The 23830-nt window shown below is 36.6% G+C and overlaps 1 protein-coding gene across 1 annotated transcript in view; it reads right to left on the minus strand.

Moving 5' to 3' along the window:
• Window positions 1–6196: 6196 nt before the first annotated feature.
• Window positions 6197–23830, minus strand: part of TAF3 (TATA-box binding protein associated factor 3) — a 345098-nt gene continuing 327464 nt past the window's right edge. Inside the window, exons 5-7 of the mRNA XM_007935445.2 lie at window positions 10915–11170; window positions 7188–7294; window positions 6197–6311 (exon numbers count right to left, since the gene is read on the minus strand). Coding sequence (XP_007933636.1) covers window positions 6197–6311; window positions 7188–7294; window positions 10915–11170 — 478 coding nt within the window. The remainder of the gene's footprint in view (window positions 6312–7187; window positions 7295–10914; window positions 11171–23830) is intronic.

Here is a 23830-nt window from a genome sequence, read left to right on the forward strand (position 1 = left end):
AAGGCAAACATGGGTATGTGGGTGGATAGAGGGGTGGACAGGCTGAACTATTAGGTATGTCTATGAAGCGGGTAGTGTATCCAAGAACATGTATAGGGTTGGCAGACAGTGGTCCTATAAGTGTTTTTATATGATCTGTAAGAATCCCCAGGTGTATAGTAGAGCTGACAAAGGACAAGGTTGTAGTCACTTCTTGGTCACAGCGAGCTACTCAGAGGGACTGAGTAGTTGAACCAGTGGGCTCGGGACCATAGTCACAGGGGACATCAGCTTAATTAAAAAAAAAAAAAAGTGATTTTAAGTGACACTCAATTTAAAGCATAATTTCTAGAAATGTGCTTGAAAGTATAGACACAATGTTTTTATGGGTGGCCTGGGCGGTAACCCGCTTGTGTGACACTGACAGATGTACGCCTCAACTAAAGGTTTCACATTCAAATTTTCAAAGCTCTGTGCTGAATCCCCACAACACAAAACAATTACAAATCCAACCTTACCTATTCACCTGCTTCCACTTAGGATCTTTGGTAGAAAATGACTTTGGAGAAGATGTGTCAAAAGAGCTGCAGGAAGGTTGTATCCTCTCATTCTCCAGTAAGATATGGTTGCAGCTCGCTTCACTACTCCTTCAAAATAAAATTCTTTTTTCCTCATCTTTTATCTTTTTAAATTAAAACTATACAGGTGTTTATTAATGGGGCTTTCCCTCCTCTTACTTTACTTCTTTGGAGAGAATTCATCTTATTGCGGTTTTTTTTTTAGCAAAACTACCCTCAGGCAGTTAGCACGAATGGATGTACAGAAATTTGATTTCCATTAATTGCATCCGGATTACATTTATTTCATTAGATTGATTTTGTCTACCAAGGGACACCCAATCTTTTTAGTCAGTTTCAGATTTAACAATTCTTCCTGGGAAAGTTATAATTTTATAGATTTTATTTTTTTTTTAATTCCGACTTTTTTTTTTAAAATTATAGAAAATAACAAAACACCTAAAACTTATATACAATTTTAACAAATAGTGAATACTTGTATAACCACCTCCCAGGTCCAGAAACAGGACATGATCTGTACCTTAGACCTCCCTCATCCCTGCCATACCCCAACTCCCTTCTGGCCCTGTAGTGGTATTACAGCCTTAATTTTATTATCATTTCTTTTAGTACCTTTGTATACATCCCCAAACAATATTTCTTCTTGTTAAAAAGCCTCTTTTTGAACTTTGTAGAGAAGGAATCATACTATATGTTTTATGTATTGTTTTACAACAATATTTTGTGGTAAGATTTCCCTTATTGTTGATTTTTACATATAAATTGGTCAAATTATAGTACTAAATGATAATCCTTCATAAACTTCTGATTTATATCCATATTTGCACCACCTTATTACCTGTGACAGTCTTCCTACAACACTGGAGGCATGCTATCTCACTTCGTCTTGTGTCCCCACAGTACATGCTCAGAGAGATACCTGTTTGGTTTTTTTTTTTTGAGAAATATATCAATATAGTTAAGAGCAGGGCATTCTGGGCCTAATATTTCTTTTTGTGAATGTTGTAAATGGCCATATCAGAATTAACAGAATGAGGAAAAATGAGGAACTGGTTATCTAGGTATCTAATTACAAAGAATTTCATTTTCTGAATAGTGGCAAAGAAGTTTAATCAACATTGCAAACAATTTAATAAATAATAAAAAATCAGAATATAACCTGAAAATATTCTTGGACTGCATGACCTTCTTCTGATAAGTACTGCTATGCTCTAAATGAATTCAATAGAACCAGCACAAACATTTTCTTAAAACACATTTAACTCAGCAATAGTTAACTCATCAAGGACAACCACCATGACATTCTTCAGGTTTGTGTTGTTTTCTTAAGATAGTCCCATTCTAAACATTTCATTAATCAAAAATAAGACAAAATTAAAAAAAAAAAAAAAAAGCAACAGAACATTTGAAAAAGTTAACAAAATACTGACTAGGTTCCAAGGCTTTATTGCTTAGGGCTAAGAGTATACCTAAAATATGCTTCTTTTCTAAAAGTCCAACTTCTGAATCCTGCAGAGTTTATATATACATATATGTATTTTAAAAAATAATATCTAGTATGCTAGTACCTAAAATAGTTAATATAAATACCTGATAATATCCTTTTAATTGTTTTGTTGTAAATGTAAACATTTCAAAGCATGAAGTTTTATCCAAGGTAAAAACAATTTGCAGTCTAAGGTGGACAGAAACATCATGTATAGAAAAATGGGGAAAGAACAACTTTGCAACATACATAGACTTTGATGAAAGACATTTTAGTACATAGTACATTGTGGGAATTACTGCAATACCATGGAGAAAGAGAAACCACCAGACAACCTTCAGAAACCAGATTATTGGAAAGATGGAACTTGGATCTAATACATCTTTGCAATTACACAAAGTGCCTAGCAAATGTTGAATGAATGAATGAGTGTTTAAAACTGTTCTTATACAATAAATTAAAAGCTGAGTTTTTAATAATTCACATGTAAACTAAACACATATGTTTAATCACATTAAGAATAAACCATTCAGTTGTCCATCTAGATATCTAATTACCATGTCATTTACTGGCCTGCATGCATGGGTTAATAGTTACTTTATACTTTTTGGGCTACAACTAATCCAAGAATCTCAAAGAAATGGTTTTCTAACAGAATGACTGATACCATTGTGGAAAGAGACATTATTCAGAACATTATCTATTGCATTCTACAGTCAAGGTAACTCATCTACTTTTAGACTTAAACTCTAAAGAAAACACTGTGATCTAAAGAGACCATAAAACTATTTGTATTGGAAACATAGCCAGTATGCCTTTAGTGAACTTCACTCATTAGCATTCTTACTGGCAAGGTTTCCATATCTCAGTGTTCATTTTATACTTCAATTTGGTTAGTAGGCCTTTGTTTAATCATCCTTTTGAAAGGAGAACAAAGGAGGTTTAGGTGATACAGTAGAGTAATGCATTATATTTTATCTCTGAAAAAGCCCGACAAAGTCAGAATACTCTGATACCCTTTGATTTTCTTCAGGACATTTGGAACCACAAATCAGTTGGAGGATAAAGATCCTCACTGTATTAACTACAGACACCTTCAGAAGAGAAACACCTTGTCAGCCATAGAAATTACACTCTGTGAGCTACACATGGCTCTGAAGGCCAATTATCTCACAGGAAGAGCTGCTCAGTTTCCTGAGTGAGGGTGTCTCCGTTTCTTAAATACCATCTCCTCCAATAAAATCACTAGCCTGGACAATTTTTTTCCCCCTGACTAGTTCTCGTTATATAAAGTATTGATGCTAAGGGCAAATGATAGTGTTGGAGTAAATCAAAACAGTTCATGATTTTACTTAAAGCTGGAAAACTTCGAACCCTTCAAAGGGAAATACTTTTCATTCCTTTGCATCTAATTCTCTCAGTTACAGGAGTTCCTCAAATTCCTGGTGCTGCTTATGATTTCCTTCTTCTTCAAAAGTCAAAATCCACTTTTGCTTCCTGTTTGAGTCCCTAAAGTTTTCTTCTGATTAAATAACCTTTCCCAATTTATCCTTCTCCCTTCTCTCCAATTCAGGCTACTTCTTTTCCTATTATGTTTGACTTCACTGAGGAAAGTAAATTAATCTCTTCTCTTTGTCATGTCTGTGGCATTTGGGAGCTGTTTTTTTTTTTTTTCCTTCCCATTATTGCCTTATGGAGAATGACTATGCACACTTTCTAACTTTTCTTTGTAAATAATAGGTGTTTCACTTTCTATCCACTTTTTAAAAGTTTCTTGCAGTTTCTTGCACTTCCTTTGGTTGGGTCCTAGACAGTCATCCACTAGAGGCTGAGACCAGTAGTTCATTCCACACAGGCCACTGAACAGTCATAAGATGGTAACAACTTTTGGTCTCTAGTGACCTGGACTGGATTCAACTCACTGACCTAGAGGTGAAAGGCTCTGTACTCCATTACTAATCCCTTGAGCCATCCAGCCCCCTGAAAATGATTCTTTGGTTTTATTATTGCAAAGACCATTTATAAAATCATGAACTAGATTTAGGAAAGCAACCATGAAATAGCAAGGGACAACAAACTGATTGAAATTCCTTAAATGTAGTATGGGCTCAAGTCTCTCAGACAGTAGGATTGGGGAAAAAGTTATATATAGGCACTTCCATTCTTATTTCAGTAGCATGACCTGCTCACTTAAACGTGGCAACTTTAGATCCACTGACCATGCCTCAAGGAACTAAATCCTAAATAAAGAAAATGGAAAAGCAAACTATGAAATAGCCAATAATCTTTATTTTGCAATTCCCCCACCCCCATCCCTCTCCAAAAAGCACTAATGGGTATATTTGTGCATGTGAAAATAATGTATAAAGTATTTAGAACGATCTCAAATTAATGAAACAAAAAACACATATCTTAACATATATGTTTTTTTTTTTTTTTTGCAGGGATAGAAACATTCTGGCCTCCAAAACAAGGAGAGCAATGTAATACTGCACTCTTAAAAGGTCTACTTCACTTCCACTGATTTGCAATTTAACATTCATGGCAGAAAATCTCATTTCTCTAACCACATAATATGTTTTAAAATATGACTAATTCATACACTAATATCAATTTACTTGGCATCTTACAAAAAATCACAATTTCTATTAATATATTTGTATTAGGGTCAAAACCTATATTCTGGCATTGCATTCAAGATATCCATCATACTAGTTCAAATTGAGGTTATTTCAAAATCAAGTAAGAGTCCATATTTATTCCAACATTGCTAAAATATGCTAATAAAATTAAATTTGATGTTTTACATTAAAAATAAAATATCTGGTATACCTCTCAGACATCTATAACATATAATAAATAGTGGGCAGTATAGTAATATAATAAAGTTTTGTGACACCCTGAAATTTGAGAAGTTTTCTTAAAAAATTCATAATATACTTCATTTCAGCCTTAAACCACAATATCAATGAACAGATTTGCAGAAATAAAACAATATAAACACAAATGCTACAGTATTTTTTTTTTTTTTACTTTTGTGGAATCTACATGTCCTTTTAATAAAAAAAATCAAAGAAATTTACAGAAACAAATAGATAGCAAAGAAAACAATTTCAAATCATAACCTACAGATTTAAATTGCCTTGTTTTCCTTCCAACTGCTAGGGTCTTTTTTTCACTATGGTTTTTGGGCATTACATAGGTTCAACTCCAGGTAAATTACTTTGAACTATGGCTCTTTTTTTTCTAGCCTTCTTTATGTACAGCAGTAATTACAGACATGGCTGAAATCACAGTGGATTTCAGGGAAAGCCAGAATTAAACATGATAAAAATTTTAAAAACTACTTCATAAATATTTATTATTTACATTAGGGGAAATCTTTTAGTATGAGTTTTTATACAAGTTGATGAAATGTACAAGCAGTGAGAAGAGACTCCAGCAGTTTAAAGGACAAAATTAGAATGCAACAAAGGTATAAAATATGTTATAGTAAACAAAAATAATTTGCACAAAAGCAAACAGGACATGATAGAAACCCTTTTCTTAAAAAATATAGGGTATTTCACAAAAGCCTGAACATTTTACATGTTAGTACTAAAAATGAGGAGGGGAAGCTTCATATATTCTCGTCACAAAAATATTTACCAAGACCCCAACTGGAGTTTTCTTTTATGTTATTATGATTATCTTACTATAGAGGGAAAGAGGTTGAAAACTGTATACAGACTAATGATATCATCCTTAAATTATAGTCAAGGCAGCTTACACATTATCTTCTCATCTAAAATCTTAATGAATAGGCCCTGGAGAGAGTAAAGAAAATCAAAGGGGAAGATGTATGATTTTTTTTTTTTTTTTATTAATAATACTTGCCACTGGTAATAGAAAAATGGAGACGTGGCAGTCCCTCTGCCACACCTCTACTGGAGTTTTTCTTCAATCACACTACCATTTAGCCCACAAGGGCCAGTCCATTGCTGAAGGGAAAAATCCAGAGTGGATAGGGTGTTCTTGCCCTCAGTCTTCCAAGATTCATTATTCCTAAGAATTTGGTGGTAGATAATGATGGCAGAATTGCACCAACTCCCATTCAGGGGCATCAGGAAAGATGCCCTGATCTGATACTATGCAGTCAGACCACATGAAGACATCAGTGTGCTCGGTGCTTCCTCTTTTTGTGCTTTTTATCTTTCTTCTTGTTGGCACACTTGGGACAGAACCACTGCATTTCTTCTGGTGGTGCAGTCATAATTCCAACACAGGGCCTACAGGTTTTTTAAAAAAAATCTGGATAAGCAAGCTATACGTATGTAGTCTTTTCCTTCCTGTATTTTAAAATAAATTCTAAATCTACTGTATGTTTATGAGAAATCAAAGTCACACAGCTCTAACTGATGTAGTAGTATTGGTGGGCATGTGGATTCTTACATTACATGCTACCTTTTTTTTAGGTCCTATTGGAGAATACAATTTCAGCCAAAAATAGTATAATTTTTTTGAGCAATTGTTACTTTGTTTTTATCTTATTGATATATATCATGAAACTGAATAGATTTCTATCTCTTTATATCTAATTTTTAAAGATAAAATAGGTAAGTTATTTATATAAATTTTCATAGAGCTTCTTCGGCTTTTAGGAGCTGTTCATGAAGAGGTGAAAAAAGACTAGCTGTCTTTTTATTACTAATGTTTATACCATGCTTATAAAGTGGTTACTTCTTTTGTTACTGTTGCATGCTGCAGCTCTTACAGAAAATTACTAAAAGAAAGGGAAGCATCTATACTTCTTCTTTTTTTAATAAGAAGAATCTTATAAACTAAGGAAAATATTTGGAATTTAGGCTGAATAATAGTAATCCAAAGAGTCTTGGTTTTTGCAGTCAATTACATTTTACTTAGGATTATTTTCCATAAGTTCTCTTAAAAAAGCAAGTATGCTAGTATCACACTAGGGAAACTGGGGCTTAGAGATTTTACTCCATACACTGTTCTTAGGATAGCATTTGAATTGGGAAAAAATCTAGGATAGTCCAAAATCACTAAGCTAACCTATAGAATTTCTCCTCTCAGGGAGTAACTTCCAGTTGTCATGATTAAGCAATATTCATTAAGTGTTGTCAGGGAAGTTCAGATCCACTTACCAATGGTACCAGTCATCACAGTCATCACAACCAATCATTGGACTTCCATCATCAGGTTTGTTACATCCAGGGCAGATCCAGATCTGATTACCCCACTCATCTCTGATCTGATATTTTCAAAGGAGGGGGAAGCAAAACAGAGATGGAAGGAGGAAAAAGAACCCAAAAGAGAGCAGGATAAGAGTCATACTTTATACTGTAAATAAATAAAACCCCACACACAGATATATATGTATTACTTCTGTAGAGATACCCCCTCAGAAACCCAACGAGGGGTCACACTGTGAGTTGGAACCGACTTGACAGCAGTGAGTTTGTGTTTCTTTTATACATATATATACATATACACATATACAGATTAACACTTCATTTACTAATGCCATGAATACAGTCGTTACTGTTCTGAGATCACGTAAAAATGCTTGGTGACAAAGACATTTCTAATGGATCTTGATATTTGAAACTCTTTTGTAAATTGTAAAAACAAAGCATTTTATGCCCATCTCTGTGAATAAAATGACCTATAGCCTCCTTTATGTAAAAACTTTGAAAATATGTAAATTTTTATTAGTATCTTTATGGCAGTAACAATTAGTATTTTTGAAACCTATAGAACTCAACTATAGGTAGTTTCCTCAATTGCATTCATAGGCAAGGAATTAATATATACAGCCAAATGTGCATGTATCACCTTATTACTTATTAGCCAGACCCTTCTCCTGAACTAGCTGATAAGATCAAGGATATAAAAGAGTTGTTACTAAGTAACTTTCCATTCCTTTCATGACATTTCAATAAAGTACAAGCAACTAAAGGGCAAATGAAACAGGGGCTCAGGAGGCCAAACAACTATACATGTAAACATTATTTTGCTACATTTTATTTAACTTACTAGTTATAAATTGGAAGCATCCATAATTGTACTATTTCCTCAAATTCCACATTAGCAAGACCAATTTGGGAGAAATAATTTTATGACAGGCATACAAAACCAGCAACCACAAAAAGCTTATTTTCAAAAGTTTTAATAATAAGATAACATAAAATTTAATTTGGTTTATTTCAAATACTGCATTAACTAGATAATACAAAAAAGAAATGGCTTCATGTATGAGCAGTGTATTGGGGGTATGTACGTTATTCTACTGATATGTTTATTTAAAGGCTTACAATATTTGAAAACATCTCTTCAAAGTCAAACCATGTTGATAGAAAAACTTTTAAAAGAAATCTTTGGCCATCTCAATCTATGACTTGCCCCCTCTCTAATTTCAAGGGAAATGTAACATGGGGAGACAGCCACCAGTCACCATGGTGCCAGCTATCTAGTGGCTAAGACTGGTTCAGCATCTTATGCCTTGAAGCTATCATGCATGGCCAGTCCTGCTGCTGGTTGACCTCTCCTGAAGTTAAAAGGTAGCGACTTTGTGTGCTACAAGAGAAAATTGCCACAGCATCCATAATAGCTAACACCCCACAGTTCACAGATGACTAAATGCTTTCAAACATCTCACTATATTTAACCACCACAAAACAATACTTAGATAAGTTAAGAATAGGGAAACTGGAGCTAAGAGAATTTAAGTAACATTTCCAAAGTCACACTTTTAGGCAGTGACTAATAAAGGAGTTTTTATAAAGTAACCTGAGCAAATTATTAAATATTCGAGACACTACAAAGATACAAAGCCTTTTTCCTAAAGCCTATGCTTTCCTCTAAATCACTCTGCCCAGAAAATGTCTCTTTAGGAAATAGAAAAGTTTTTATCTACACTGTCTATTCAAATCTGATCCACTTCCAGGGAGTTAGCTTAAAATCCACCAGAGAACGTTGTGTCATTTCAGTGACACAACACACCACAGTGATCATCTAGTCTAACACAAATCCCTTCATTACAGATGAAGAAATGGAGACTGAGGAGGTTAAATATACGATTTACCATGACCAACCCATCTTCCCGTCTTGGGGTGATGTGCCTTCAATTAAACACCTACAGCAATTGGTTCTTAAATAATCATTTGATGATCACTTGGTTTGTAGCACTTCTATTTTTGTGTTGAATTTTATATTTTCTGTTAATTCTTCATGTCTTTATACTCTCTCAATACTTTTAAATTTTTACCCTTATACTTTTTTTTGGGGGGGGGGACCTCTGGTAGCATAGTGCCTAAGGCACTTGACTGCTAACTAGAAGGCTGGTGGTTCAAACCCACCAGTCACTCCTCGGAAGGAAGATGGGGCAATCTACTTCCGTAGTGATACTGCCCTGGCAACCCAAGGAGGGGTTGCTATGAGTCAGGTCTGACTCGACTGCACACAACAACAACAACGACATACTTCTTTTTATCAGTACGGTGTTTTTGCCGTGTACCATCGAGTTGATTCTGACTCACAGCAACCCGACAGGACAAAGCAGAAGTGCCCTATGAGGTTTTCTAGGGTATAAATCTTTATGGGAGTAGATCGCCAGGTCTTTTCGCCCATGGGGAGGGGTTAGTGAGTTCAAACCACTGACCTCTCGGCGTCATTATAGTGACATAAATATTAAATAACTTGTTGAAATGTTCTTCTAAAACTTCTTTAAAGAGATTTAATATTTATATAATTTATAACAACAAATATCAAGAGCCTTACCCTACCATTTTCCAATCATATAGCTATTCACAAGGACAGTGCTATCATTAGGCTGATACAACAGAGATATATCACGTATTTGGTAGTCATAGCAATGTCAGTACAATGACCAAAAAAAACTCACTGCCATTGAGTTGAAACCAACTCATAGCGACCCCTCCTTGGGTTTCTGAGGTGGTGTCTCTACAGAAGTAGATTGTCCCATCTTCCTTCTGAGGAGTGGCTGGTGGGTTTGAACCTCCAGCCTTCTGGTTAGCAGTTAAATGCCTTAGGCACTAGTACCTTTAATATGTCTAAAATATTTTTTGTTTTGTGTCACTATATGCTCAAAGAGCGTATTTATATGAATACTTCATTACCAGATTAAATTCATGGTTTGAGTAAGAACAAGCTATTTGAGACTGAGAACAAGCTATTTGAGACTGAATCCCAATCTGACATGCCTAATACTGTTAAGCACAAGGAAATACCTAAAAAACGTGCCCAGGACAATGTGAACTCACTCTACATGTGAGTTTTACAATCTGAAGAAATGCTTCTATATTCAGGAAGCTCTGTGGTCTAAAAGTTCATTTTCATTTAATATACAAGCACTAGTATACTTTGGATCTTAGCCAATGAAATACTATAATTAGTTCCATTACCTCTGAAGACTATTCAGAAACATCAGCTGGGCCATACATACATTAGGGAAATTATAATCTTAAGTGAATAAATTTAATTACTTGATCAAGAAATTCAATATGGGATTTAAATATCAGTAGAAATTGACTCAATGACAACTAACAACAACTTATCTCTATATTTATACATTGATATTGTGGGGTATACATATACTCTAATATGCAAGTAAGAAAAACAATGCTTTGACGTGATTTATAGAAACTGAATACCAGAACATGGTAATAAAAAACTTTTTAGCCAGGATATTATCTAAAGCTTGAAAATACCTTTCCAATCTCAAGGGATAGCTTCTGAAATTCAATAATGATACATACAACACTTCTATTCAATTAAAGACATTCTTATAGTAAAAGAATAACTGCTTAAGTAACTTTTTCTTAAGTAGTATAAAAATAAAATGTAACGCACCACGTAAGTGCTGACCGTCTCGGTTATCACACTTCGTACAGGGGCTTTGGAACTTCCTGCTCCAGAGATGGCAGGGGAAGGAGATGGAATTAAAGCAGGTGATGCTGTAGACTGTGGGAGGAGTGGCAAAGGCACCAGGGGAGGGGTCATATGCAGCGGTACAGGCACTGGTGCTGGTACAGGGGGTGGGGTTTTAGGTCTACTCAGAGAAGGAGCAGGCTTAGCCTCGGGAGCTGGAACCACTTTGCTGATAACACTGTCAACAAAAAGAGAGAAAAGTAAAAAGTTAAAAATAGGATAATTTAATCAAACTGAACATTTAAAAAACATTACCACAAATTAACCTTCTCCTTCCAGCAGCAAAATACTTTTGAGTCCAGAGATAGCTACAGAACTCAGATTGCAAGGCCCTTTGTTAATTGAAGGAAGGTCTGGTGGTACAGTGGTTAAGCCCTCAGCTGCTAACGAAAAGATTGGTGGTTTGAGTCCACTAACAGCTCGTTGGGAGAAAGATGCAGCAGTCTGCTTCCGTAAAGATTTACAGCCTTGGAAACCCTAAGGAGCAGCTGCACTGTGCCCTACAGGGTTGCTATAGTCAGAAGTGACTTGAGGGCAGGGATTTGGTTTGGGTGTGCTGCTAAATGACCTCTCAACTCATGCAGCCTAATTTTTCATTTTTCCAAATTGTTCTTCAGTGACTAGATATTTAGAAAAAATTTTAAAGTAAGCAAATACACATGCACTACTCACAGAAAATCAGAGTTACTCACAGAAACTCAAAAATGCTTTTGAGTTGTGGTGCTGGCGGAGAATGCTGAAAGTACCATGGACTGCTAAAAGAACTAACAGATCTGTCCTGGAGGAAGTACAGCCAGAGATGCTCCTTGGAAGCAAGAATGGCCAGACTTCGTCTCACATATTTTGGTCATGTTGTAAGAAGGGACCATTCCCTGGAGAAGGATGTCATGCTTGGTAGGGTGGAGGGTCGACAAAAGAGGGGGAGGCCTTCAACGAGATAGATTGATACGGTGGCTGCGATGATGGGATCAAGTATAGCAGGGATTGTGGGGCTGGCGCGGAATCGGGCAGTGTTTCGTTCTGCTGTGCATGGGGTCGCTATGAGTCGGAAACGACTCCACGGCACTTAACAACAACAACAACAACTCACAGAAATAAAACTACTGTTAGAACAACTGAGATAGATTATTTTACTGTCACCCTCTCTGTGGCAGGATTTTACATCCCCTCTCTGTAGATATCGGATATGGCAATGTAATATTTTTTGCCAGTAAAATGTGAGTGGAAGCAAAATGTGCCACTTCTGAGCAGAAGCTTTGAGAGCCACCAAATATTGGAGATTTTCTCTCTTCGCTCTGCTGTGAATTCTCTAATGTCCCTGATAGGAGGGGCTGCTCCTTCAGCTCAAATTCCAACATGAAGAGGGCTTGGAGCAGAGTCATGGCAGACATGTAACGTGAACAAGAAATAAACATTTGTTGTTGGGAGGCCAGTGAGACTTTTAGGGTTGTTAATTTCTGCAACTTAACCTAGCCTAAGGGAGCTCTGGTGGTGCAGTAGTTAAGGTATTTGGCTGCTAACCATAAGGTTGGCAGTTCAAACCCACCAACCACTCCAAGGGAGAAAGACAAGGCTGTCTTACTCTGTCCTATAGGGTCACTAAGAGTAGAACTGACTTGATGGCAGTGGGTTTGGTTTTGGTAAACTACCTCAAGCTGCTGGATATAGTCCTTTAAAAAAAGTTAATATTTATCTCTTCTCAATGAAATATTTCTTATTCTTAATACTCTGACATTGAAAAATAAAAATTTAAATAATTTCCCAGTCCTGGATTTGGCTTAATTGTCAGACTTTAATGACTTAAAATTCTTCAAAGGGCTGCAGAGATATGTGAAGTAGCAGTAGTGAGGTGCGAATCCCTAGGACTAAAACAGCAACTCTAGCTACTTTTTCTGATGATATTACCAACTGATATATTAAAGTTATATGGTGATGATCTGTTACTTTATCACAAATATCTTATTCATATAACTCTTATGCAATAGAAGCAGCACTGGACTCAGAGATAGATATCCGAGTTCAAATCCTAGATTTGCCACAGACTAGCTATGTGACCTTAGTAAGTCATTTGAAAAATATCATTTATTGGTGGTTCGGTGGTAGAATTCTCGGCCTCCATGTGGGAGACCTGGGTTTGATTCTTCATGCGCAGCTACCACCCATGTGTCAGTGGAGCCTGGTGTTACTATGATGTTGAAGAGGTTTGAGCAAAGGTCCCGGACTAACACAGATAAGAAAGAAAGGCTGGTGATCTTCTTCCCCAAATCAGCCAATAAAACATTACGGATCAAATCAGTTCACTGTGCAAGGAGTTGCCATGGGCTGAAGGCTGATTCTAGGGCCACTAGAAACAATTAACATAGACAACATATACTGTAATAGTGCTTCATGTGGTGTCCCTGGGTGGTACAAATACTCAGCATGTATGACTGCTAACTGGAAGACTGGGAGTTCAAGTCCACTCAGAGGAGCCTTGGAAGAAAAGTCTGGTGATCTACTCCCAAAAACCAACCAATAAAATCACTTGATGGAGCACAGTTCTACTCTGACACAAATGGGTAAGAAATGACTTGGCAGCAACTGCTTTGAACTGTTTCATGTGTTTTAACTTTTACATAAACAATAAAAAACCAACACTACACTCACTGCCACTGAGTTGATTCTGACTTACAGTGACCCTCATTGGGTTTCTGAGACTGTAAATCTTTATAGAAGTAGATTGCCCCATCTTGCTCCTACAGAGCAGCTGGTGAGTTTGAACCTCTGTCTGGTTAGCAGCCAATGCCTTATCCACTCCACCACCAGAGTCCTTATATAAACAGTATCACATAATATTTAGTCTTTGTAGCTTTTCTCATTTAATTTTATGTCCCTTCATTTATCCATGTTGATACACGTTGTTGTTGTTAGGTGCAGTCTAGCTGGTTCCGACTCATAGAGAACCGATGTACAACAGAACGAAACACAGCATGCCACCCTCACAATCATTGCCATGCTTGAGCCCAACATCACAGCTAATATGTCAATCCTCCTGTTAAGGACTTCCCCATTTTTGTTGACCCTCTACTTTACCAAGCATGATATACTTCTCCAGGGATCGGTCCCTCTGACAACATGACCAAAGTATAAGAGACAAAGTCTAGCCATTTTTGCTTCTAAGGAACATTCAAGCTATACTTCCTTCAAGACAGATTTGTTCTTCCAGCAGCCCATGGCACATTCAACATTCTGCACCAACACCACAATTCAAATGCATCAATTCTACTATGGTCTGCTTTATTCATTGTACAGGTCTCATATGCTTATGAAGCTACTGAAAATATTATGGCTTGGGTACATCTTTGTCTTCAGGGTGGCATCTTTGCTCTTTAACAGTTTAAAGAGACCTTTTGTAGCAAGTTTGCTCAATACATCATTTGATTTCTTTTTTTCATTTAATTGTCATCTAGCTGAAAGTTTACAAAGCAAATTTGTTTTCCATTCAACAGTTCACACATATTTTGTTTTGTGACATTGACTACCATCCCCAGAATATGACAGCTCTCTTCCCACTTCTTCCCTGTGGTTACCTTTTTTGCCTGTGTCCTTCTTTCCTGTGGGGAGCTCTGGTGGTGCAGTACCTAAGGCATCTGACTGCTAACCAGAAGGCTGGCAGTTCAAACCCACCAGCCACTCCTCAGAAGGAAGGTTGGGCAATCTACTTCTTTAGTGATACTGCCTTGGAAACCCAAGAAGTGGTTGCTATGAGTTGGATCTGACTCGATGGCAGTGAGTTTGTTATTTTTGGTTTTCTTTCCTATGCATTCCTGTCCTCTGAACTATCTCCCTGTGCTAATGCTGCCTTTTTGATTTCCCATGGTTGTTGGTTCTAAGGAGTGTACTTACTTGGTGTAACTACTCACCTTGTAGGCCTGTCTATTGTTTGGGTAGAAGCCACAGGAATGAATTTAATTCCCAGCCCAAAGGGTGATGAGAGGCTACAGTCTTAGGGATTTTACCAGTCTCTATCAGACCAGTAAGCCTGACCTTTTGCTCTGGATGAGGAAAGACCAATAGTTGCATCATAGGTGACTGTTGGAATCTTTTAAGATTCCAGTTGCTATTTACCAAAGTAGGATGTAGAACAATGTTTTTGTATTATGATATGCTGATTGAGCTTGATGTCCCCTGTGGGACAATCTTGATGGTCTAGAGCCTACAAGCCTAGTGACTCACTCCCTTCAGGTGTCTGTGACTGTGGCCAGTTATCATTATTTTGCCCCCTGTTAGCTCTATTGTGTGTGTGTGTGTGTGTGTGTATGTATATTCTTATAGTACATACAAATACATACATAAAAATGTCATCTGTAAAATAGATATATGGTATATTTCCTTTAATCTATACATCCCTGATGATTTTGTCTGTCTACCAACATATCTACCCATAGATAAATGTTTGTTATTATTGATAATGCAATATTGTATACGTCAAAGTATTTACCTTTGTGGTCTGCACTTCTCTGTGTTTTCTTTTTCCTTAGTGTTACTGTGCTGGTCACTTGCTTTTGGTTTATTGTCTTCCCTTCACCTGAATTAATATGCACCTCTTATCTAGCTGAAAATTTTCCCTCTCTTCCTCTCCTATTTCCTGGTAACCAACAAAGAAAGTTTCCTTCCATGTGTAAACCTTTCATTTCAACAATAGTAGACTCATATAGTATTTGTCCTTCTGTGACTGACTTTTTTTCATGCAGCATAATGTCCTCCAAATTCATCCACATTATGAGGTGTTTTGCAGATTCTTCATTATTCCTTAGTGTTGCATAGTATTCCATTCTGTGTATGTCCCACAGTTTGCTTATCCATTCATCCACTGATGGGCAACTTAAGTTGTTTCCATCTATTTGCTATTATGAATAGTGCTGTGATGAACATGGGAATGCATATTAACTATCTATTTTATTATAATACTTTACTTTGTTTTCTAAAGTTGCCCTCTGAAATGTTCTGTTCAGCTTTTTTATTTCAGCATTTCTTCCACTCACTTTAGCTACTCCCCTTCCAAGAGCAAGTTTCAGAGTCTTTTCTGATATCCATTTTGGTCCTTTCTTCCTTTCCTGTTTTCTTAATGACCTTTTGCTCTCTCTCTTCATGTATAACGTCCTTGATGTCAACCCACAATTCATCTGTTCTTTGGTCAGTGATGTTCAATGCATCAAATGTATTCTTCAGATGGTCTCTAAATTCAGGTGGGTTATGCTCATGGCTGTATTTTGGCTCTTGTGGATTTGTGTGAATTTTCTTCAGCTTCAACTTAAACTCGAATAAAAGCAACTGAGGGTCTATTGCACTGTCAGCGCCTGCCTTCTTCTGACTGATGATATTGAGCTTCTTCATCCTCTGTTTCCACAGATGTAGTTGATTTGATTCTGGTGTATTCCATTTGATGAGGTCCTCGTGTATACTCACCACTTATGTTGGTGAAAAAAGGTTTTTGCAATGAATAAGTTGTTGATCTTGCAAAATTCTATCATGTAATCTCCAGAGTCATTTCTATCACCAAGGCCACATTTTCCAACTACCAGTGCTTCTGTGTTTCCAACTTTTGCATTCCAATCACCAGTAATTAACACTATATCATGATTGCATATCTGGTCAATTTCAGACTGCAAAAATTGTTTAAAACCTTCAATTTTTTCATCTTTGGCTTTAGTGGTTGGTTAATAAATTTGAATAACAGTAGGATTAACTGATCTTCCTTGTAGGTTTATGGATATTATCCTATCACTGGCAGCACTGCACTTCAGGATACATCCTGAAATATTCTTTTTGATGAGGAATATGATGCCATGCCTCTTCAATGTCATTTCTGGCATAGTAGACCATATGACTATCTGATTCAAAGTAGGCAATACCAGTCCATTTCAGCTCACTAATACCTAGGATATCAATCTTTATGTGTTCTACTTCATTTTTTATAACAATTCTCCTAGATTCATACTCTGTACATTCCCATTCTGATTATTATTAATGGATGTTTGCAGCTGTTTCTTCTCATTATGAGTCATACCACATCAGCAGATGAATGTTCTGAAAGCTTTACTCCATCCACATCATTAGGGTTAGTTTTACTTTGAGGAGGCAACTCTTCCCCAGTCGAAGTTTCAGTGCCTTCTAAGCTGAGGAGCTCACTTTCTGGCATTATCAGATAATGTTTCCCCTATTCACAAGGTTTTCAGTGGTCAGTTTTTTCAGCTATGTCCTTCTGGATCTGGCTACGTCCTTTTTCCTAGTCTATTTTAGTCTGGAAGATCCACTGAAACTTGTCCACCATGGATGACCTTGCTGGTATTTGAAACACCGGTGGCCTCCAGCCTCATAGCAACACACAAGCCACCACAGTATGACAAACTGACAGATGAATGGTAGTGGTGATACATACAGATCTATATTGTTCATTTTAATAATTATGTATTACTTCATGGTCTAATAAATCACCATTTTTATTCATTGATACAATGAGAAACACTTGCCTTACTTTTACTCTTTCACTGTTATTAGTGGTGCTGCAAATGAAACTCTCAGTATGTTCAAGAATCTACCTAGGATATATATCTGAATAAAACTACTGGGACACAGGGCAGTTCTTTCTCACCTTTACTAAGAATCATCAAACTACTCTCTAAAATGACTATACCAACCTATTTCTTTCTACTCTTCCATGCTTAACTTTCTAGGCACTGCTGTTCTGATCAACACAGCAGAAATAAATATAGCTACCTCAGACAGTTGTACTAAGAATCTGAATATAGGAAATCATCTCAAAAACTATGTACAAATGTGCAGTATTAGCACCACCATTCCATGGCTACTGGCATCATCATTATCAATTTGTACATTTATTTCCACTTTCTTAAAGTCCTAGTTTAGAAACCATCTCCACCAGAAAGCACTGATTCTTCGCTATCATGATCAGAAATTTATAAAACATAATTTTAAAAATTATATCATTATTTAATAGCTTAATTAATGCTTTCTAACTGCTTTCTGCTTCTTTCATGAAAGTATGGTTACCTTCCTAACCTGAATATAACATATGACCAAGACAATTTAACGTATGTCTGTTTGGGTAGAAGACACTCAATAAACACTTAATATAATTAATAGTGAAAATACATTTGAGAGTTACTATCCTCCTAACTAGGAGCTCTGGTAGCATAGTGCCTAAGGCACTTGACTGCTAACCAGAAGGCTGGTGGTTCAAACCCACCAGCCACTCCTCGGAAGGAAGGTTGGGCATTCCTACTTCCGTAGTGATACTGCCTCGGAAACCCAAGGAGGGGTCGCTATGAGTCGGGGCCGACTCGATGGCAAATAACAACAACAACACCATGCTCCTAACTGTTCTAAGCACTAGAAAGTCATCTAAGTGCCAGGCTTTGTGCTAAATGTTTACTTACGTTTTTCATTTGATCCTCACAGTAGCCAAATGAGGTGAGTTCTGTTATTTTTACTTTACAGATTAAAAAACCAAGGCATATATACTAGTAGGAATAAATTAACATACTAGTATGTGGCTGAACCAGGATTTAAACCAGAGTCTGATTCTAGAATCCTTGATTATAACTATTATATTATACTATCCTTCAATGTTTACTGAATGAATGTTGCCTTATAATAAGGTAGGAGTTAAAAGTTATCACTATGCCATTTATATTCAGAGGAGAAACACTCCCTATTTTTATGGCTAGATTAAAAATTTAAAACACATTACTTTTTGAGGCAGCTTCTCATAATGGTTTAACACATGGGTACAGGAACCAAAATGGAAGGAAAAGCAATAACTCAAAGAGTAAAGCAGAACACAGATGTTTTTGTCTTGAGGGCATATGCACACAAGGCAAATATGACATTTGGTTTTGATAATGAGGACACATATAGAAGTCCAGGGCCTGACCAAAATAGAAAATAATTCCTTCTCAACATTAAACTGGAAATCACAAAGAGCTACACTCATTGGGTAATTGTGAATTAAAATTTCATTAATTTTTAGCTGCAGTGGTTGAGGATACTATATTTAAATTAATGTGTACCTGTAGTGCTCTCAAGTATCCAGTACAAATCATCTTGGAAGGATGAAATGGAAAATCTAGGCTGCATATTAGGTTATATGTTATTGAAAAAGATAGTTATTTAAGGAAAAAAGCAGCACATAATAAAAGATAACCAAGCATAAAAAGTAGCATGACAATATCAGAGTAAACAAGAAAAAATAACACAGAGCATGAATAGATCTACAAAGACCTTGTTGTTGTTGTTGTTATGTGCCGTCAAGTCAGCCCTGACTCATATCAAAACCAAATGTCATATTTGCCTTGTGTGCATATGCCTTAGACACTAGAATTATCTCACTATGAAACAACTCTGTATACAAAAAAAAAAAAAAAAAAACTTTAAAATATCTGTAGGCAACGGGAACAGATTTGAAAAGAACCAGATAGACATAGAAATGAGAAATACAGCAACTAAGATTTAAAACTCAATGCATGGGATTAACAGCAGATTAGAAACAAATGAGGAGAGAACTAAAACTGGATGGGAGGGCAAACTCACTGCCATAGAGTTGGATCCGACTCATAGTGACCCCTCCTTGGGTTTCTGAGACAGTATCACTACAGAAGTAGATTGCCCAATCTTCCTTCCGAGGAGTGGCTGGTGGGTTTGAACCGCCAGCCTTCTGGTTAGCAGTCAGATGCCTTAGGCACTATGCCATCAGAGCTCCCGGATGGGAGGACAAGAAGGTATTATTTAGAATATAGCCAGAAGAGGCAAAGACAATACAAGGTCTAATGAACACATGTTTAATCATAATTTTAGAAAGAGAAGAAAGAGAAAAGGTGGCAGAAGCAAAATGTTAATAACGCTTTCTTCTGTTAATATATAAGGTCACCATGATTCAAGGCTGACTGAATGACAACTAGCAAGAACAACAAATTGAATACATCAATAGTAACAGATTAAAAATCAACAAGAAAAGGGCCAAGATGGGGGAAGGAAGAAGAACTTATAAAACAATGCTACTTCATACATAATTAAAATCAATTTGAACAGCCTTTAGATACTCTAATAGTCAAGGTTGTGTGTCAACTTGGCTGGGCTATGATTCTAAGTGATTTAGCAGTTATGATGTAGTCTTCCTCCATGGTGAGATCTGATATAATGGAATCGCCTCCATGATGCTATTTGCTATGACCAGTCAGCTGAAAGGAAGTCTTTCTTCAGGGTATGGCCTGCTTCCAATATATATAGAAAAACTCTGGCAAGGCTCTGGCTTTTTGCTTCATTTTGATCCTGCATCTGGCTTGTCATCATCTCTGGTTCTTGGACTTGCACCAGTGACCTGCTGTACTGCCTGCTGATCTTGGGATTGTTGCCTTCACACCCTGTTAGCCAAGAGCCTGCCATCTTACCTGCCAAATTTAGATTTATCAGCCTCTGAAGCTAGAAGCCTCCTGTATTGCCTGCCGATGTAGTTAAGGGAGCCCCTGTAGCTCAGGAAGTCAGGAGAAGCCTCCACCTTAACATCTGACCCATGGACTTGGGACTTGCCAGCCTCCACAATTGTGTGAGCCATTTCCTTGAGATAATTTTTTTTTTTCTCTCTCTCAGCTTCACTGTTTTTGCTTCTCTAGAGATCCTAGCCTAAGCTTGGTTGATAGTCTTAGGGGTTTTCTTTTCAAAGAAATATAACATCCATGGTTGCTGTGAATTCTAATTATTTGCATATTTGTCTTTATCATCTGAAATAGGCAGTAAATTTCTTTCTTTCTCTCTTTTTTTTTTGCAGGGTTCCCTCTCCTCCCCTTCTACTCTTGGAAACCAACAAAGAAAGTTTCCTTATCTATATAAATGTTTCCTTGACTTTTTACAATAGTGAATAGTAATATTTATCCTTCTGTGACTGACTTATGAAATAGGCAGTAAATTTCTTAAGAGTAAAGTTTTATTCTTATTTGTCTTTAAATGTTGTTGTTGTTATGTGCCATTGAGTCGGACCCAACTCATAGCGACCCCTCCTTGGGTTTCCGAGGCAGTATCACTACGGAAGTAGATTGGCCAACCTTCCTTCCGAGGAGAGGCTGGTGGGTCTTTAAATAGCCATCAACTTTAATAAGAGTAACACCTAGTATTACTGTAAGAACTCATCTATAAAATCATCATTTTACTTTTGAACATTTTCATCTGTTTTAATTATTTTAAGATGTAATTCCTTTAGTTTTCCTTAACTGTTCACCTTCCTTCCACACTACTTAATTAATTCCAATACCATTGACATATCTATGCTTGCCACATGAATTTTAATGCGTCACCTACCTAATGAGTCTTAGGTTAAAGATGCTTTTATCACATCAATGGAAGATTCCATCTGATGATGATGTTTCATTCTGTTTTTCTGTAAATGCTTTTAAATTGTTTCAAGCTATACCAAACACAGGGCAGTACTACTCTGTCTTATAGGGTCGCTGTAAGTTGAATCAACTAGATGGCAGTACTTTATACCAAGCACATAATGAATATTATTTGCCTTATCTGAATTTTTCTAATTCCCTTTGATTTTCTTTCTGTTTTTCTTAGTTATCTCTTATCTTTATGGCCAGTTAACGGTCCTCTTGAAAACAGCTTAGAATTAGTGGTGGGGCCAATGGATACCAACGGTTGATGAGTTACTGTATGGGTTAGTACCTGAAATCTCAGAACTATGAGCTTGCAATCTCTTCTTATTTTTCAGGTTAGAGAAATGGATGAAAATAACTCTTATAATAAAAATAATTATTTCAAAATGCCAAATATATCTTTTCCAATTCAATTATATTACTCCTTAAAATGATTAAACCATATATGTATCGTATATATGTGTATGTGTGTAACTAATTCTCACTCAAAATTCTGAGTAGCAAAAGGAAAAACATTAAAGTTTCTCACTGTTGATGAGACAAATATATCTTAACTTTCTGTTTTTAAGAGATTAGACTGGTATTATACAGATACAAAAAAAATCCCCCGCCAAAACCAGTTGCCGTTCGGTTGATCGTGACTCACAGTGACCCCGTGGGGGTCAGAGCAGAACCGTGCTCTGCAGGGTTGGCAAGGCTGAGTTTCTGGAAGGAGCCTGCTGGGCCTTTCCTCTGAGGATCCTCGAGGTGGACTCGAATCTCCAGTTTTCCAGTTAGCAGCCTGTGTTTCAACTGTTTACACCACCTGGGACTCCATACAGGTACTACAGACACTGGGCTATGTTCTTTTGAGTTTCAAGGGAAAATTCACTAGAGTATGAAAGTTATTTTGATTTTAACTTATAACTTACTTTTGCTGTAAGTTAATGCATAGTTTTAAATAAAAATACCTTTTATTCTTCAATTTTGAACATTATAGAAAAAAATAAACAGTATGATGATAAAATTTCTCATCACTCTAAGATAAACTGTCATCACTTAACCTAATTTGATCATTGTAAAAATAATTTTGAATTCCTATTGGTCTTTTTTATTGCCAAGCCTTTATTGCTTAATATTTTGAAATAGTGCTTCTCATCTCTTTTTCTCCCTGAAATATCACTTTCTCCCTCCTATTTAATTGCATGGTAAGTTCTCTTCTAGAGCTTTTTGTTGAATAAGCAACGTCTCACCAAGTAACCAACACCACCAACAGCTGTGTCCCACAATGATTCCATGCTGCTAACATTACATCTTTTGGAGGATTTGATCACAGTGCCCTAACCACTACAACACTGGTGTTATTCATAAAAATGTGCAGAAGGAGGGATTTTCAGCAGGATTTCTTTACCTGTTTCCCCACCACAAAACAGTGAAATAAATAGAATGGGTCATGAGCTGCTTGGCCTGTAATGCAAACTCAAAGCTTGACACGTCAATAAAGAGCTGATCCTCGCTCCTCAATCACACAGAGTCTCCAAGGTTAGAGGCAAACACAATTTGGATATGTCTGCAACAGGGAGCTTAATGATCCTCATTATTCAGCTATTGTGGGCAAACACTATGAAACCAGTAATCCAAATTATCAAAGTCTGAATAACTGGCTACTAAACTACACACAAAGTTCAACAGTTCCCTCACAAAGGCTTACTTGTTTATCCCTAAAAGTGAATACCCATTTTTAAATGGTAACAAAATGATGTCATAGGTAAAAACTATTGCAATTGCTTCCATGAATTTTACGAAAATTTCTTTAATGTTTGAGAGAAAAAGGACTTTGATAAAAAAAAATGTTCTTTAAACCACAACTCACTTTTCTTCATCAGATTTAAAATTCTTATCAATCTCAGGAATAACATCTGACCTTTGAAATACCATAAGGAGCTCTGGTGGTGCAGTGGTTAAAGCACTGGGCTGCTAACCAAAAGGTTGGTAGTTTGGACCCACCAGCTGCTCTGCAGAAGAAAGTTGAGGCAATCTGCATCTATAATGATTTACAGCTTTTGAAACAGCATGGGGCAGTTCTACTCTGTCCTATAGGGTCACTATGAGTTGGAATTGACTTGCTGGCAGTGGGTTTGATGAGTTTAGAAATACCATATGAAACAGATTCTCATGTTGTATTTTAAATTAATCTTTCCCCATAATAAACAGAGATCACTGAGATTTCACTACAACTCATATAAAACCTCATAATTGGGTCAGTGATCATATATATATAATTTTACATTTTTGCTTCGTTACTTTTATTTAAAAAGTCCCAGAAATACTAAGCCCAAGTGGGTAGCCAGCTTCCAAGATGGTCCTCAATGATCCCCACCTTCTAATTTCACACATTTGTGTTGTTGTTATGTGCAGTCGAGTCG

The sequence above is a fragment of the Orycteropus afer genome, unplaced genomic scaffold (genome assembly GCF_000298275.1).
Source record: "Orycteropus afer afer isolate SDZICR_OR568_19922 unplaced genomic scaffold, OryAfe1.0 scaffold00028, whole genome shotgun sequence".
Lineage (NCBI taxonomy): Eukaryota > Metazoa > Chordata > Mammalia > Tubulidentata > Orycteropodidae > Orycteropus > Orycteropus afer.